We start from the raw sequence: 14,463 nt of genomic DNA, 5'->3' as shown, positions 1-14,463 counted from the left end.
AAAAAAAAAAAAAAAAAGAAACAGCCCTACAATGGCCTCTAAGTGTTCAAGTGAAAGGAAGAGTCACATGTCTGTCACTTTACATCGACATCTAGAAATGATTAAACTTAGTAAGAAATCCATGTGGAAAGCTGAGACAGAAGCCTAGGCGTTTTGTTACCCAAGTTGTGAATGCGTAGGAAAAGTTCTTCAAGGACAGTGAATGTGCTACTCTTGTGAACACACAAATGATAAGAAAGTGAAAAAGCCCACTTGCTGATATGGAGAAAGTTTTAGTGGTATGGATAGAAGCTCAAACCAACCAACAAGCCATCTCTAGAAGGTGCAGCAAGTTATCCAGAAGAAATAGCTAAGATAATTGAAGAAGGTGGCTACGCTAGACAGATTTTCAGTGTAGATGAAACAGCTTCCTATTGCAGGTTCGAGATGCGCCTGGGCAGCGAGACCTCATCTCTGCAATAAATCAAAAAATCAGTCGGGCGTGGTAGCACATGCCTGTAATTCCGGCGAGGCGGAAGGATCGCCGGAGACCAGCATGTAGAGGCTGCGGTGGCCGGGAGCAGCCACTGCACTCCAGTCTGGACAACCGAGTGAGACTCCAACTCCAAAAAAAAAAAAAAAAAGATGTCACCTAGGGCTTGCACAGCTAGAGAGAAGTAGATGCCTAACTTCAAAGCTTCAAAGGACAGGTTGACTTTCCTGTTAAGGGCTAATGCAGCTGGTAACTTCAAGTTGAAGTCTATGCTCATTTACCTTTCTAAAAATCCTAGGGCCCTTAAGAATTATGCTTAGTCTACTTTGTCTATGTTCCATAAATGGAAAAACAAAGCCTGTATGACAACACATCTGTTTACAGCATGGGTTATTGAATATTTTAAGCTGACTGTTGAGACCTATTGCTACAAAAAAAATTCTTTCAGAATATTACTGCTGATCGACAATACACCTAGTCACTCAAGAGCTGTGAAGGAGATGTACAAGGAGATAATTGCTGTTTTCATGCCTACTGACACACCATCCATTCTGCTGCAATGGATCAAGGAGGAATTTTGACTTTCAAGTCTTTTTAAGAAATACATTTAATAAGGCTATAACTGCCATCGACAGTGAATCCCCTGATGGATCTGGGCAAAGTAAACTGAAAACTTTCTGGAAAGGATTCACCATTCCAGAGGCTAAAACATCTGTGATTTATAGGAGGAAGTCAAAATATCAACATTAACAGGAGTTTGGAATAAGTTGATTTCAACCCTCATGGTTGACTTTGAGGGGTTCAAGACTTCATTGGAGGAAGTTTCTGCAGATGTGGTGGAAACAGCAGGAAAACCAGAATTAGAAGTAGAGCTTGCAGATGTGACTGAAATGTTGCAATCTTATGATAAAACTTGAATGGATGGTAAGTAACTTCTTGAGGCAGAGCAAAGAAAGTGGTTCTTGAGATGAAATCTACTCCTGGTGAAGATGCCGTGAATGTTGTTGAAATGCCAATAAAGGATTCAGAATATTACATGAACTTAGTTGATAAAGCAGCATCAGGAATTGAGAGGATTGACTCCAATTTTCGGAGGCAATTCCAAAGTGGATGAAATGCTATCAAACAGCATTGCATGCTACAGAGAAATCCTTCATGAAAGGAAGAGTCAATTGATGTGGCAAACTTCATTGCTATTAGATTTTAAGAAATTGCCACAGCCACCCCAAACTGCCGCGAACATAACCCTGATCAGTCAGCAGGTATCCACATCAGAGCAAGACCTTCCATAAGCAAAAAAGATTAGGACTCGCTGAAGGCGCAGATGATTCATTAGCATTTAACTAAGACATGAATATATTTTTAGACATAATGCTATTGCACACTTAGTAGACTAAAGTATAGTATAAACACAACTTTTTCGTGTATTGGAAAACCAACTTTTTTACGTGACTTGCATTATTGCAATATTTGCTTGATTGTGACAGTCCAGAACCGAATCTGCAATATCTCCAAGGTATGCCTGTAGTAATTTTAAAGTGGAGAAACCCGGCAAAATGCCATGTTAACCATGTGATCAAAGTTAACACCCCCAATAATGAAACAAAACAATATTGTGTGCCTCCCAACCCGATGCACCGAGAACATATCACTTCTCTGGTTTTCTTTCCAAACCTGAATCTAATCACAAGGAAACAGGCAAACCAAACGTGAGAAATATTCTACAAAATAACTGGCCAGGCCGGGCTCAGTGGCTCAGCCTGTAATTCCAGTACTTTGGGAGGCCAAGGCGAGTGGATTGCCTGAGTCCGCGGGTTCGAGACCAGCCCAGGCACCTTGGTGAGAACTTGTCTCAACAATAAATCAAAAATTTGCCAGGCGTGGTAGTGTGCACCTGTAGTTCTGACTCCTGGGAAGACTGAGGCAGAAGGATCACCGGAACCCAGCAGGTCAAGGCTGTGGTGGCCGGGAGTGTGCCACTGCACTCCAGTCTGGGTGACAGAGTGAGACCCCCAACTCAAAATAAAATAAAATAAAATAAACAAACAAATAAATAATTGGCCTGTATTCTTCAAAAAATCTCTAGCTCATAAAAGAAAAAAAAAAAAAAGAAAGTCAAAGAAATATGACAGAGTAAAGAGGACTTGAGAAACATGACAACTAAATGTGATCCTGGCCCTGAAAACAGACAATTAAAAAATTTGGACAAAGTCTATACAGTAGGTAATAATAATGAATCAATGCTAATATCCAATTTCTATTACTATACTTATGGTTATGAAACAGAATGTCTTTACCTTTAAGAAACACAGAGTTAGTATTTAGTTGAAGGAGCATCATACCTATAACTTACTCTCAAATATTCGAGAGAAAAAACTTTTATACAGACATACCTATGCATATATATATGTGTGTGTGTGTGCATATGTATGTGTGTGTACACAAAGTAGACAAAAGAGTGATCAAGGAAGTATGGCAAAATGTATAAAACATTAACATTTAGAGACTCTAGGAAGCGTATATAGGAATTCCTCCTAGGTGGGCCTAAGTTTTTAAAGGAGGAAGCTGGAGAAAGACTCCCATGTCCTTTGATCCCTTGCCCCTGACACTGAGAAGAATTGCAATGTCTTGGGCTTCACTAAAAGCTACCATCAGAGACCCCACCAGCAAACTTCCTTATGTCACCACTATATCACTGAACCCCAGGGTCTTGTGCAGGACCTGTTATGCTAGGACTCAAATGGTCAGTGAACGAGTGAACCACAGGAAATATCTAAAAGAAATTATGGACAAACCCCTCTCTGTGGTGACCCCACTGCAAAACTGGTAGAACTGTGGCACTCCTGTGTAAATGCTGGGTGAGAATGACTGGCAGAAGGCATCAGAATAGAGAGTAAGGTACTCTACTCTGAGGATTATTTTCACTTGGTCTGGCCCGAAGTGGCCTTATTCCTGTGAACTGGATATGCCTTCCAAGTACTATGTGACCCAGCATCCAAGGACTCTGTTGGATCACACAATAAGCCATTTGATGTACTGAGGTAAGAAGAAACGAAGACAGAGATAGCAATAAGGATTCAAATGGCTCTACATTCCGTACTTCCTTCATCATGGAAACAATGTCTCATTTACTGTTCTGCCCTTACTTCCCAAATCAACTATTAATAGTACCTGGTTTTCAATTTCATTGACGTTGCATACGCGGTCTGACATCGGAATCGTTTTAATTACCAAAATTCAAAGAAGTTTTTGCAGATGAAAAATGTGACTTTGGCCTATTCAGAAATGTCCCAACAAATTGCTTTTTCAGAAAAATTCACTTCTGAATAGAGACGAAGGGAGAAAAAAGCAATCCACAGGCCCCTGAAGTGAAAGTATTAGGGGATGTTCCCATAACCCACAGAAAAATTGGGACCTAGAAGAAATGTGCTTTTTCTAACCACCAAGATGTAGTTTCACAATCATGAACACTGTGTCATAACATTCCAGAAAAAAATTAAACAAGGTAAAGCACACATCACAGAGGATAAGACAACAAACTGCAAATCTTATTTGCTTATTAATTCAAATAGGGGACTGTTTATTTTTTTTTAAATGCAATTTTCTAGGACTCTCTGAGATTGCAATGCTCACTGTAGGAAATTGTTTACCAATTTCTTTGAAAACAAGTTCTTATGGTAAACCCAAATCATATGGGGGGAAAAAAAGCAAAAACACCCTAATCAATTACTCATACACAGCAAGCCCACAAAGGACGAGTCTGAGAAGCCAATTAGTTCTTGGTCAGAAGTTCCTTCCTCCAACTTAATTAATAAGGGTAGATCATTAATTTGACCTCGGAGTTTTAGTTTCAAAGCTGCCCCACCCTAAGATGGGAGAACCTAGGCATACCATACCTCCTTCTAAGCTCTCCTAGGGATATGTTGTTTGTTCAACCGGAAAGGACTTGGTGCAAAAAAAATGATACCTAATGAGTTCCCAAGAGCAGGAGCCAGTTTCCACCCCTTCTGTGCTCATTGTTCCTCCTATCCTGATACAGAGACCCATTAATGTCCCTCCATATTGACACAGCTCCTGGAGAAGGGCATGGTAGGTGTTTGGGAGCTCCTGCAAGCATCTCTGAGAGTCTCCTTTCTTCTATGCACTCCCAGTAAGTAGCTTCAGGGGATCCTTGACTTCCCTGCAGACTTAAGCCCAAAGATGTAAATCCTTATTTACTCCCTTTCTTTAAACTATATAGTATCAATGTAATCCTAAATCTTGTGATTTGTATAACTTTTGCAATGCATGATGTCTTGGGCCTTGTAAACTTCCTTTATGCTAAATGTCATTATCTAAATGCAAAATGCAACTGTAACTTAAGTTCTATACCATGCTCTGCTGGTCACGTGGCTAATGTATAGGTACTGTATAGGTAGTGACAACTCTGGACTATAAAAGTGAACTGTAAAAGCCTGGAGGGTGAGTAGAACCATTTTAGAAAGACTTCGAGTCCGGCTCTGCTCCCTGGATTCGAACTCAGAATTAAACTTCTTTCTACCAGTTCCCTGCCCCTTGGATTTACTGGTATCAGGAGAAGCAGTTGAGCCTTACTCAGACTATAAGTGTCTGAGATAGGATCTAGACCTTGTGCTGCCAATTATGTGACTCAACGCCAGATAAAATCATGAGGATTCAGGGTTCTGGAAGAAACCCCTTCTTCTATGGAGCTAACAGAACTTGAGATCTGTATGCAAATAGGTAAACAGCAAGTATTCATTCGTAAAACTTCAATCATTCTCAATCTCCATCTGCTCGCCCCTACTCCTCATTTCTCCATAAGAACTCATCCCTGTGTATCCCCCCTACAACTGGGATGAGAGCCGCACACCAGTAGAAATCCTGTCATTGTCTAAGTGTAGACACTAGACCAAAGGATAATATGACAGCTCTAGAAATGTGAACCTTCATCGTGCTGGTCATCGGCAACTACGTGTTATCACCAATGAAAAATGCAGAAGCTTTGCCTCTTGGTCCCCACCTAGCCGGTTCTTCTTACCTTTGGTTCCATTGAAATGAAACTGTGGGTTCCTCTGCTCGAAAGAACTGACCTTTTAATCGTCCTGCTATGGTAAAAGTGGTAGTAGTCCTTCAGGGCCCCTATCTGCAAAGGCAGGGTGGGAAGGAGAGAACAAAAGAAAAGGCATTAATGTATGAAAACAGACTTCTGTTTTCTTGTTTTTCATTAAAACAGGAACAAACAAAAAGGACCATAAATTATGCAGCTGCTGGCTGTGCTTAAATGTTACCTGAACCTAGGTGATCACTTTTCAAAAGGACATGTGATATGAAATGGAGTGTCCTTGAGGCAGTGACTGCGGAACTAAAGATTCTAATGGGGCAGCTTAGCCTCTCTGCATCTCTATTTTAATGTTTAATTTATATGCAGCATTTTAAGTAATTCTATATCAATCTATATCCAAGTGTGTGGGGGGGGGATCAAATAGCTATCTAGTTATAAAAACACACTGCATTTTGTTTGCTCCAAGAAATGTGCAATGAAGGACCTTGTTCGATTATTTATATAGTTCATTTGAACCATGTCCCAAGCAGCTGATCATTCACAAAGACAACATGACTTCGTTTGTTTCCTGACTTCTGTATACAGTTTAAATACGTAGCTCTTATTCATATACTGCAGAGCTTAAAGTGCAATGGCAATTTCCAAAAAAAAAAAACGAAAGTCACATAGCCTGCCTATCAGCTAAGCTTTCTGTGTAAACAGTTCAAAGTACTTTATCTTCGCCATTTCTTTAACATTTTAGTCTTCTCGTTTATGTTCCTTAACTAAAAACAATTAGGTCTGTTTAGGATGGCTTTGAAAAATAAGCCACTAGGGGGTAAAAAATTAGTAAAATTCCAAACAACCATATTTTCTCAGCAGATTATAAAATGCAGATCACAGAATGGAAACTTTATCATACAACAAAGACACGAGAGCTTGGTTCTAATTCCAGCTGGCTATCACCAGAGATAAATAGCATATACTTAACTAAGCCTCCGTTTCCTTTTCTATGAAATTGGACTTTGGGCTTAATTCCTAGGACCACTGTAGTGCTCAAGTTCCTTTCTTTGACATTGATAAGTGGCTATTTCTCCAGAACATTCATGGCTTTGCCCTGGAAGAATGACTATCATCAGGAGGTTTTCTAATATGGACAAGTCAAAAGTTTGACTTTCCTAATTTAAAAACAAACAAAAAAAAGTCATTGGCCTAGGTTAATTTTTCAAGATAAAAGGTTTAAATCCCCCGCTTTTCATCACATTTTCAACCACCATCCCATTCAATGTCCGTGCCATGCGGGGAAATTATCTCTTTATTGGGACTTTACGCAGTACTTAAATGTCTCATCATCATTAGGATTTGAAAGTCTGAAGTCTCCCTGGGTGCAAAGGGTCATACCTGTAAACTCAACACTTTGGAAGGCCAAGGTGGAAGGATTGCTTGAGCCCAGGAGTTCGAGACCAGTCTGGGCAACACAGCGAGACCTCGTCTCTACATACATACATACATACATACGTACATAAATACCCAGGCATGGTGGCACACACCTGTAATCCCAGCTACTCAGGAGACTGAGGTGAAAGGATTGCCTGAACATAGCACATCGAGGATGTGGCAAGCCATGATTGTGCCACTGCACACCAGCCTGAAACCCAAGCTCAAAAAAACAAAAAAGCCTGAAGTCTCACAGTTTGTATTCAAGTGGAAACTGCCCTGACCTACCCAGAAGAAAAATCCTGGACTCTGAAAGCAAGTGGAGAATGCGGGCAGCAAAATCCTAGCTGAAACTGCTCATCTAGGTGATCCTGGCCTCTGAAGCAGCCGCTAACAATGAGACAGAGGGCAGGGCTGCCAGCCCCAGCCTTCAGGAGTGTTTCATGGAGGGATTTGCAGGCCAGTTTTAAGATTCCAGTATACTAAGGGCAGAATTCAGGAGTGGTTGCGTAATCCTTTACAAGAAAATCTTAAAATCCCCAACAGCTTAGAGTTTTCGTCTCATGCAACTTGTGTCAAGAGTTCCCTGGTTCACTACAGTAGTTCTCGTGGAAAGGAATCAGAATCTCTGAGGAAGAATCTCACCAAACAACTAGGATAGTTGCTTCAGGTCTTCTTACAGCCATCAGCACCACCCTCCCCTTCAAATCTGTTTTCCACACGATAGTTGGAATGATGCTTACAAAATACAAATCAGGCTGTGTTATATGTCGTTCCACTGCCTAAAATCCTTGAGTGGCTTCTCTTAGTTCTTCAGATAAGTAGTATTTAATTAACACAATCCTATTTCAGGCTGGATGTGGTGGCTCACACCTGTAACCCTAATGTTCTTTGAGGCCAAGGTGGGAGGATGGCTTGAGGCCAGGAGTTTGAGACTCGCCTGACATAGCAAGACTTCATTTGTACAAAAAATTTAAAAATTAGCCAGGTGTGGTGGTGCCTGCCTGTAGTCCCAGCTACTCAGGCAGCTGCTTGAGCAGGAAGATCGCTTGAGCCCAAGAGTTCAAGGCTGCAGTGAGCATGACCACTCACTACACTCCAGCCTGGACAACAGAGCAAGACCCTGTCCCTAAAACAATAATAAATAATATCTCATGATACAGTTTTTGAAGATCAGAATAACAATATCATATTAAACTCTTATACTATGCTAGGAACTACTCCTAACTCATCCAATAAAGACCATTATCCTCTTATAGGTCTGCAGGACCTGGTCTAGCCTCACTCTCTAGCCTTAACTCAAATCACACTCGCCCTTGTTTTTTGAACTGTGGCCATGCTGGCCCTTCATCAGGTTCTTGACCTTGTCGTGCTTCCTCTACCTGCAACACCTCCCTTACCTCCACCCTCCCTATTTACACTCCTCTTCTTCATACTTTATATCTCATCTCAAGTAGGAAGTCTCCCAAAACCCCCCAGACAAAGTCAGCTTCATTAATCATATCATCCCATAGAATCATAGGAATATGAGGCCAAGTGCCGTGGCTCACGCCTGTTATCCCAACACTTTGGGAAGCCAAGGTGGGAGGATCACATGAGCCCAGAAGTTTAAGACCAGCCCAGTCAACATAGTGAGATCTCGTCTCTACAAAAAAAAAAAAATTTAAATATTAGCTGAGTGCACACCTATAATCCCAGCCACTCGGGGTGCAAAGACAGAAGGATCACCTGAGCCCAGAAGGTCAAGGCTGTGGCAAGACGTGCTTGGGTGACAGAGTGAGACCTTAACTTGAAAGGAAGGAAAGAGGCTGGGCTCGGTGGCTCAGCCTGTAATCCTAGCACTTTGGGAGGCCGAGGCGAGTGGACTGCCTGAGCCGGTGGTTTGAGACCAGCCGGGCATCTTGGTGAGACCTCGCTCTACAAGAAATCAAAAAATTAGCTGGGCGTGGTAGTGCGCACCTGCAGTTCCGGCTACTTGGAAGGCTGAGGCCCAAGTATCGCCGGTGCCCAGCACGTCGTCCCTGAGATGGCCGTGAGTGCACCACTGCACTCCAGCTTGGGCGATGGAGTGAGACTCCAACTAAAAAAAAAAGAAAGGAAGGAAAGAGAAGACAATAACGAAAGAAGAAAGAAGGAATATGGACCAGTGGTTATAGCTTGGTTAGTGCAATTACTGGTTTAATCTCTGCGTCCCTACCTGCCTGTGTGCCACTGAAAGAAGAATTCATCTGTCTTGCTCACCGTTTTGTCCCCAGCTCCCGATACATCATAGCTCGCCACAGAATAGGACCTCAGAAAAAGATTGCTGAATGAATGGTTTAAACATCAAAATCCTGGAGTTATGAAAGCCACACATAGCAGAGCTGCACGTGGTTCAAAATCTCTAGTATGAATAGCAAAGAATGATACATTCAGGCTAATTTCAGCAAAAATGCTTTAATTCTACCTTAACTGAAGTACTAACTCTGCCCATGTTATGGCTCTGAAGGTTGTGGGTTGAGCCATCTCTACACACTTGTTTTGTTCTGTTTGTAAGACAACTGCTAAAGGATAGTATGCATTAGTTCAATTATTCTGTCTCATCCAAGCAAAATAAGCACATTCTAGGATTTTATAAATATCTTTATTTAAAAGCGTGTTTATGTCTCCCATCTATTAATATGCATGCCCCTTATTGGCAAGAGTTGTGTCTTTTACAGTTTTCCGACAGCACCAAGCATGATGAGGGCATTTAACAAGCATTAAGAAGAAGGTCACAACTGTCGAGAGTTGTTCAGAGAAAAGACAGTATATGAAAACAGAGCTGTAATACTATCTATAAGCAGGCTTTTTGTCTAGCTTCTCTGGGGTAATGTAAAACAAAAGACGACTGTGTTTATGTTATGCAATAGCAGCTAGGACTAAAACAAAAAACAATATATCACTAACATAGGGACATCTTATAAATACATCAAGAACAATAGGAGTATATGAAGTGTAAAATCAATAGCAAGCAGTCCAAAGCCCAACCTTCTCCTTAACACTACATAAAGGAAAGAGAGAATAATTTTCTCTCTCCTGGCCCTCTTAAGCTCTTCTTCCATATAGTTACACACAAACAGTTTCCTGCCTAGCAACACAATCTGAATACAACACCACTAAATTGATGAATTTCATCTTTCATTCTGGTTCTGGCAAGTTTTTGTGTTTTTTCTTCCTTCGCGGTAATCCCACACTTTGCACCCAGAATTGTCCTGTCACTACCCTTTCTCAAACCAAATTATGTTCTTAGGAAAGGTTTTTGTCAATTATTATTATTTTTTTTGAGTTAGAGTCTCACTCAGTCGCCCAGACTGGAGTGCAGTGGCCACTCCCGGCCACCGCAGCCTCGACCTGCTGGGCTCCGGCAATCCTTCCTCTCAGCCTTCCGAGTAGCCGGAATTACAGGTGCGCGCTACCACACCCGGCTAATTTTTTGATTTATTGTAGAGATGAGGTCTCGCTGCCCAGGCGGGTCTTGAACCTGCAGGCTCAGGCAATCCACTCACCTCAGCCTCCCAAAGGCGCGCGATTACAGGCTGAGCCACGGAGCCTGGCTGTCAACTATTTTATACTAAGGTATAAATGACTGGCAATACTCAATGTCTTCATCTTTTCAGGGACAACTGGATTTGATCAGAAAATTATAACTCAAGCCAAATAAATGAGCCCACTCAAAATACAATCATTGGATGGGAGTTTTTCCCCCAAGCAGTAGAAGGAAACCTTCTCAACGTCCCTAAGTTCTTATATCACAAGCAAATCAGTGAATTTTGAACAGAGAGAGGAGGGGACCCCCGTTTTACATGGTATTGGCCCAAATTCGTTCACCACAAGCAGTTTCACCTGAGCTTGCAACTAAAACCCTCACTAGTCTAATGACTCCCTGCCTATGGTCTGCAGCTTATACATAGTTCTGTAGGATGGCAATCAAAAGGCTACAGAGGATTTGCCCAGAACTGGGGCATTTCTTGGGACAGAGATTTTTTTTTTTTTTTTTTGGTGCTGAAAATAGGACCCAGGTAAACTGTAACAATTCAGCACCTAGTTATAAAGAACTGAGGACACTGGCACTGTGGCCACCTTGATGAACTTGTCAGTTCTCTTGGACTGCTTGTCTGCCTTGTTTTCCCTTCTGCCCTCTTCAATTTATAGACTTCTCCAAATTCTGTTCTCCTATTTCAAAAATTATTTATTTCCATTCTACAAACAAATTAACAAAAAATGGGCCAAAAAATGATATACAAATGGCTAATAAACATGAAAAAAATGCTCAAATGCAAAAATCAAAATAGCACTGTAGACACACTAGAATGGCTGAAATCCAAAAGACTGACAACACTGAGTTTTAAAGAGATTGTGGGTTGGAACTCTCATGCATTGCTGATGAGGGTGCAAAATAGTTCAACATCTCTGGAAAACCGTTGAGTGAATTCTTATGAAACACTCTCTTCATGATCTAGATATCTCGTTTCTAGGTATTTACCCAAAGGAAATAAAAACATTATTTCCAAACAAAAGTCACACACAAATTTTCATATAATTTTTAAAATAATAGCCCCAAACTGAAAATAAAGCAAACATCTATCAATAAGTGAGTGAATTTTTTAAAATGACGGCATAATCATATAATAGAGTGCTAGCCAGCAATTTTTTAAAAAATTAAAAGATCGCACTACTGATATATGTAACAACATGGATGAATTTCAAAACGTCATGCTGACACAAAAGAAGTGCATACTGGGTGGTTGCATTAATATGACATTCTAGGACATATAAACCCAATGTACAGTGACAGAAAATAGATCAGTGATGGCCTGGGTGTGGAGTAGGGAATTGACTGGGAGAAGTCTGGAGAACAACACTGGAATGTTCTACATCTCCATTGTGATGATAATCCCATCAGAGGTAAGTGCCTCCATGTGTGCTGAAGCCAGCTCCTTCTTGGAGGCTTCCAGAATCTTGTTAATGGCTTACATCAACAATAATGGAAGTATTTACATCACAAAAAAATGTGCCAAGGGCTGCAAGTGAAGGATTTCTTTTCTCCCAGAATAATGGGTTGTTAAGTATTTATCAGCACACCACTGAGTATATACATTTGTCAACATTTATCCAACTTTATACAGAAATGGCTGCATTTGGGATATGTAAATTATAACCCAACATCCAGTGATTTCAAAAAAAGTTATAAAGTTCCTTTTGATATCTGGTTACTTACAATGTATCGAACGCTCTGGATATTGAAAAATGAAAGAACTCTGTTACCTGGAGTTGAGATGGGAAAGAACCAAGTCACCAAAACCATCGTTCTTGCTTCCCTTTCTAATGCCCCAAACTGAAAATTCTGAAACTTCTACTTGTGAAATTCATTTCCGAATTTAGACAGAGACTTACAGAAGCAGTGCGTGGATATACTGTTTTCCCTTCATTAAAATGTTAAGTGTGATGCTTCCTTAGCGCTTTGCCAAATGTGAGAATGTTAAAATAATTGTAACTAAACCTCTGTGTTTTAGACTCCACAACATTTGAAGGGAGAACCAGCGATAAGGTGGCCATGATTGCATTCCTCAGTCACTGAGAGCACTCCCAACTCTGGGGCCCTTACCCTGCTTCCTCTGTCTGAAAGCCCTACAGTAAATCGCTTGGCCTCCCTTCCTCGATGTCTTTGAGTCTTTGTTCAGATGCTGCCTTCTCAAGGAGACTTATTCTGATAACCCAATTTAAAATTGCAGTCACCCCTATGGCATCTCCAGGTCACGATTTGTTTTTCTCCGTAATACTTGTCACCACCTAACATATCATATATTCTCTTTGCGTGTTTCATTGATTGTTTGTCTTCTGCCACTAGAACATTAGCTCCATATGGGCAGGAGTTTTTGCTTTATTCACTGTTCAGTTAGCCTCAGCTCTTATTAACAGTGCCAGGCACACCCAGTAAATGTGTAGAATGAAGTAATGAATGAATGACCCTCTTCCCTTGAGGAACTCAACAGTGCACATGTCTTTAAACCTCAGGGAAAGTTTCTAACTCGTTTTTTCATAGCCATTTTTGTGTAGATCAGTAACATATAATGCAACATATGCTTTATGCTTAATAAATGGTTAATGAATAAACGAGCGTCCCGTGTAAATATGTTGAAAATAAAGAAATTATTGCCAACAACCACATATTCACCAAAGTCTGTCTTTATATCTCTCAGTCTGCTCCCTCATTTCATCACAGTTAAAGACTTAGTCAAATCACTGAACACAAATGATATTATAACAGGGCTATTGAATTAATTTGAAAATATTAAGGCAGAAGTCATGGAAGTGCAAAGATCTGATGCAAATATTTATGACGTCCAAACCAAGTGCCAGTTATTCCTTCACAGCAGCCTCAGAACAGGAAGCAGCAGGTATAGTTAGCCCTACTCTACATATGACAAAGTAGCTCACAAAGTTTAAGAACTTGCCTTCCATGAGTTATAGAGAAATGGAATGTTTTCTGGGGTCATTTCCATCTACTTTGAGCAGATGCAAAGAGAGTCACCAAGTATCTCCAAGAATATGAAGGAGCTTATTCCTGTACTGTGGGGGCAGGAAACCTGGCCCCCAAATCTGGCTCTAGTGCTTACCCCAGGAAACATTCATGTTTTCACATCAGTAAGAAAGTATTTTTTTAGCCATACTTTCACTACGAGGCTCAAAAGGTATTCCTTTTTTTAAAAAAATCTTACTTATTTCTATTAATCCTTCTTAAATGTACGTATAGTTCACACTTATTTCAATCTGTAATATTGGCCTTAGAAGGTTGATGATATTTTTGTGACCAGAAATATGCCATAAAACTTAACTCTTATTTATATCAATTAGCCTATGGTAAAATTGGGTTGGTTATATGTTGTTTCACTTAAAGTTGCAGTTTCCAAGAACCTACTGAAAATGTTAAGTGAGGACTTACTGTATTTAATTTTTTCTTAATCAGTTTTAAATCTGAGATTTTGATATGACAAACATATATATGTAGGAACAAAATTCAAATGTTAGGAATAGGAAAAGAGCAAAGAATCTTGGTTTAGGTAAGTTTTTACTTTAACTCATGAAATAAATATTTTTGTTTTTTTTTAAAATTTATTGTAGAGACAAGGTCTTGCCATGTTGCCCAGGCCAGTCTCGAACCTACGGGCTCAGGCAATCCTCTCACCTCGGCCTCCTAAAGTGTTGGAATTACAGGCATGAGCCGCCGTGCCCGGCCTAAATAATAGTTTAATAGTTTTAAATTTTAATTTTGGAATGTAAAATAAAGTCTTTTCCACGTATTGAATGCTATTCATATAAGTGCTCTGGACTTTTAGATTTATATGAAACAAAGAATGTTGCCATGCTGGCAAAAAGAGAAAAGATCTGGGAATAGCATATCCAACCAGGTAATATGCAAACAAATGTGTTATCAATGCCGTCAATGTCAAGATTAGTTTTCTTTTTTTTTTTTTTTTGAGTCGGAGTCTCA

General features: G+C 40.3%; 1 protein-coding gene across 1 annotated transcript in view; it reads right to left on the bottom strand.

Annotated features, from left to right (window-relative positions):
- The window catches only part of PCSK5 (proprotein convertase subtilisin/kexin type 5), a 467,206-nt gene that overhangs the window by 417,312 nt on the left and 35,431 nt on the right, over positions 1-14,463 (bottom strand). Inside the window, exon 4 of the mRNA XM_021707170.1 lies at positions 5,511-5,615. Coding sequence (XP_021562845.1) covers positions 5,511-5,615 — 105 coding nt within the window. The remainder of the gene's footprint in view (positions 1-5,510; positions 5,616-14,463) is intronic.

This window comes from Carlito syrichta, unplaced genomic scaffold (genome assembly GCF_000164805.1).
Source record: "Carlito syrichta isolate Samal-C Ts95f unplaced genomic scaffold, Tarsius_syrichta-2.0.1 Scaffold316420, whole genome shotgun sequence".
NCBI lineage: Eukaryota > Metazoa > Chordata > Mammalia > Primates > Tarsiidae > Carlito > Carlito syrichta.
Note: the sequence above shows the minus strand (reverse complement) of the source record. Positions and strands in the feature narration are given on the sequence as shown.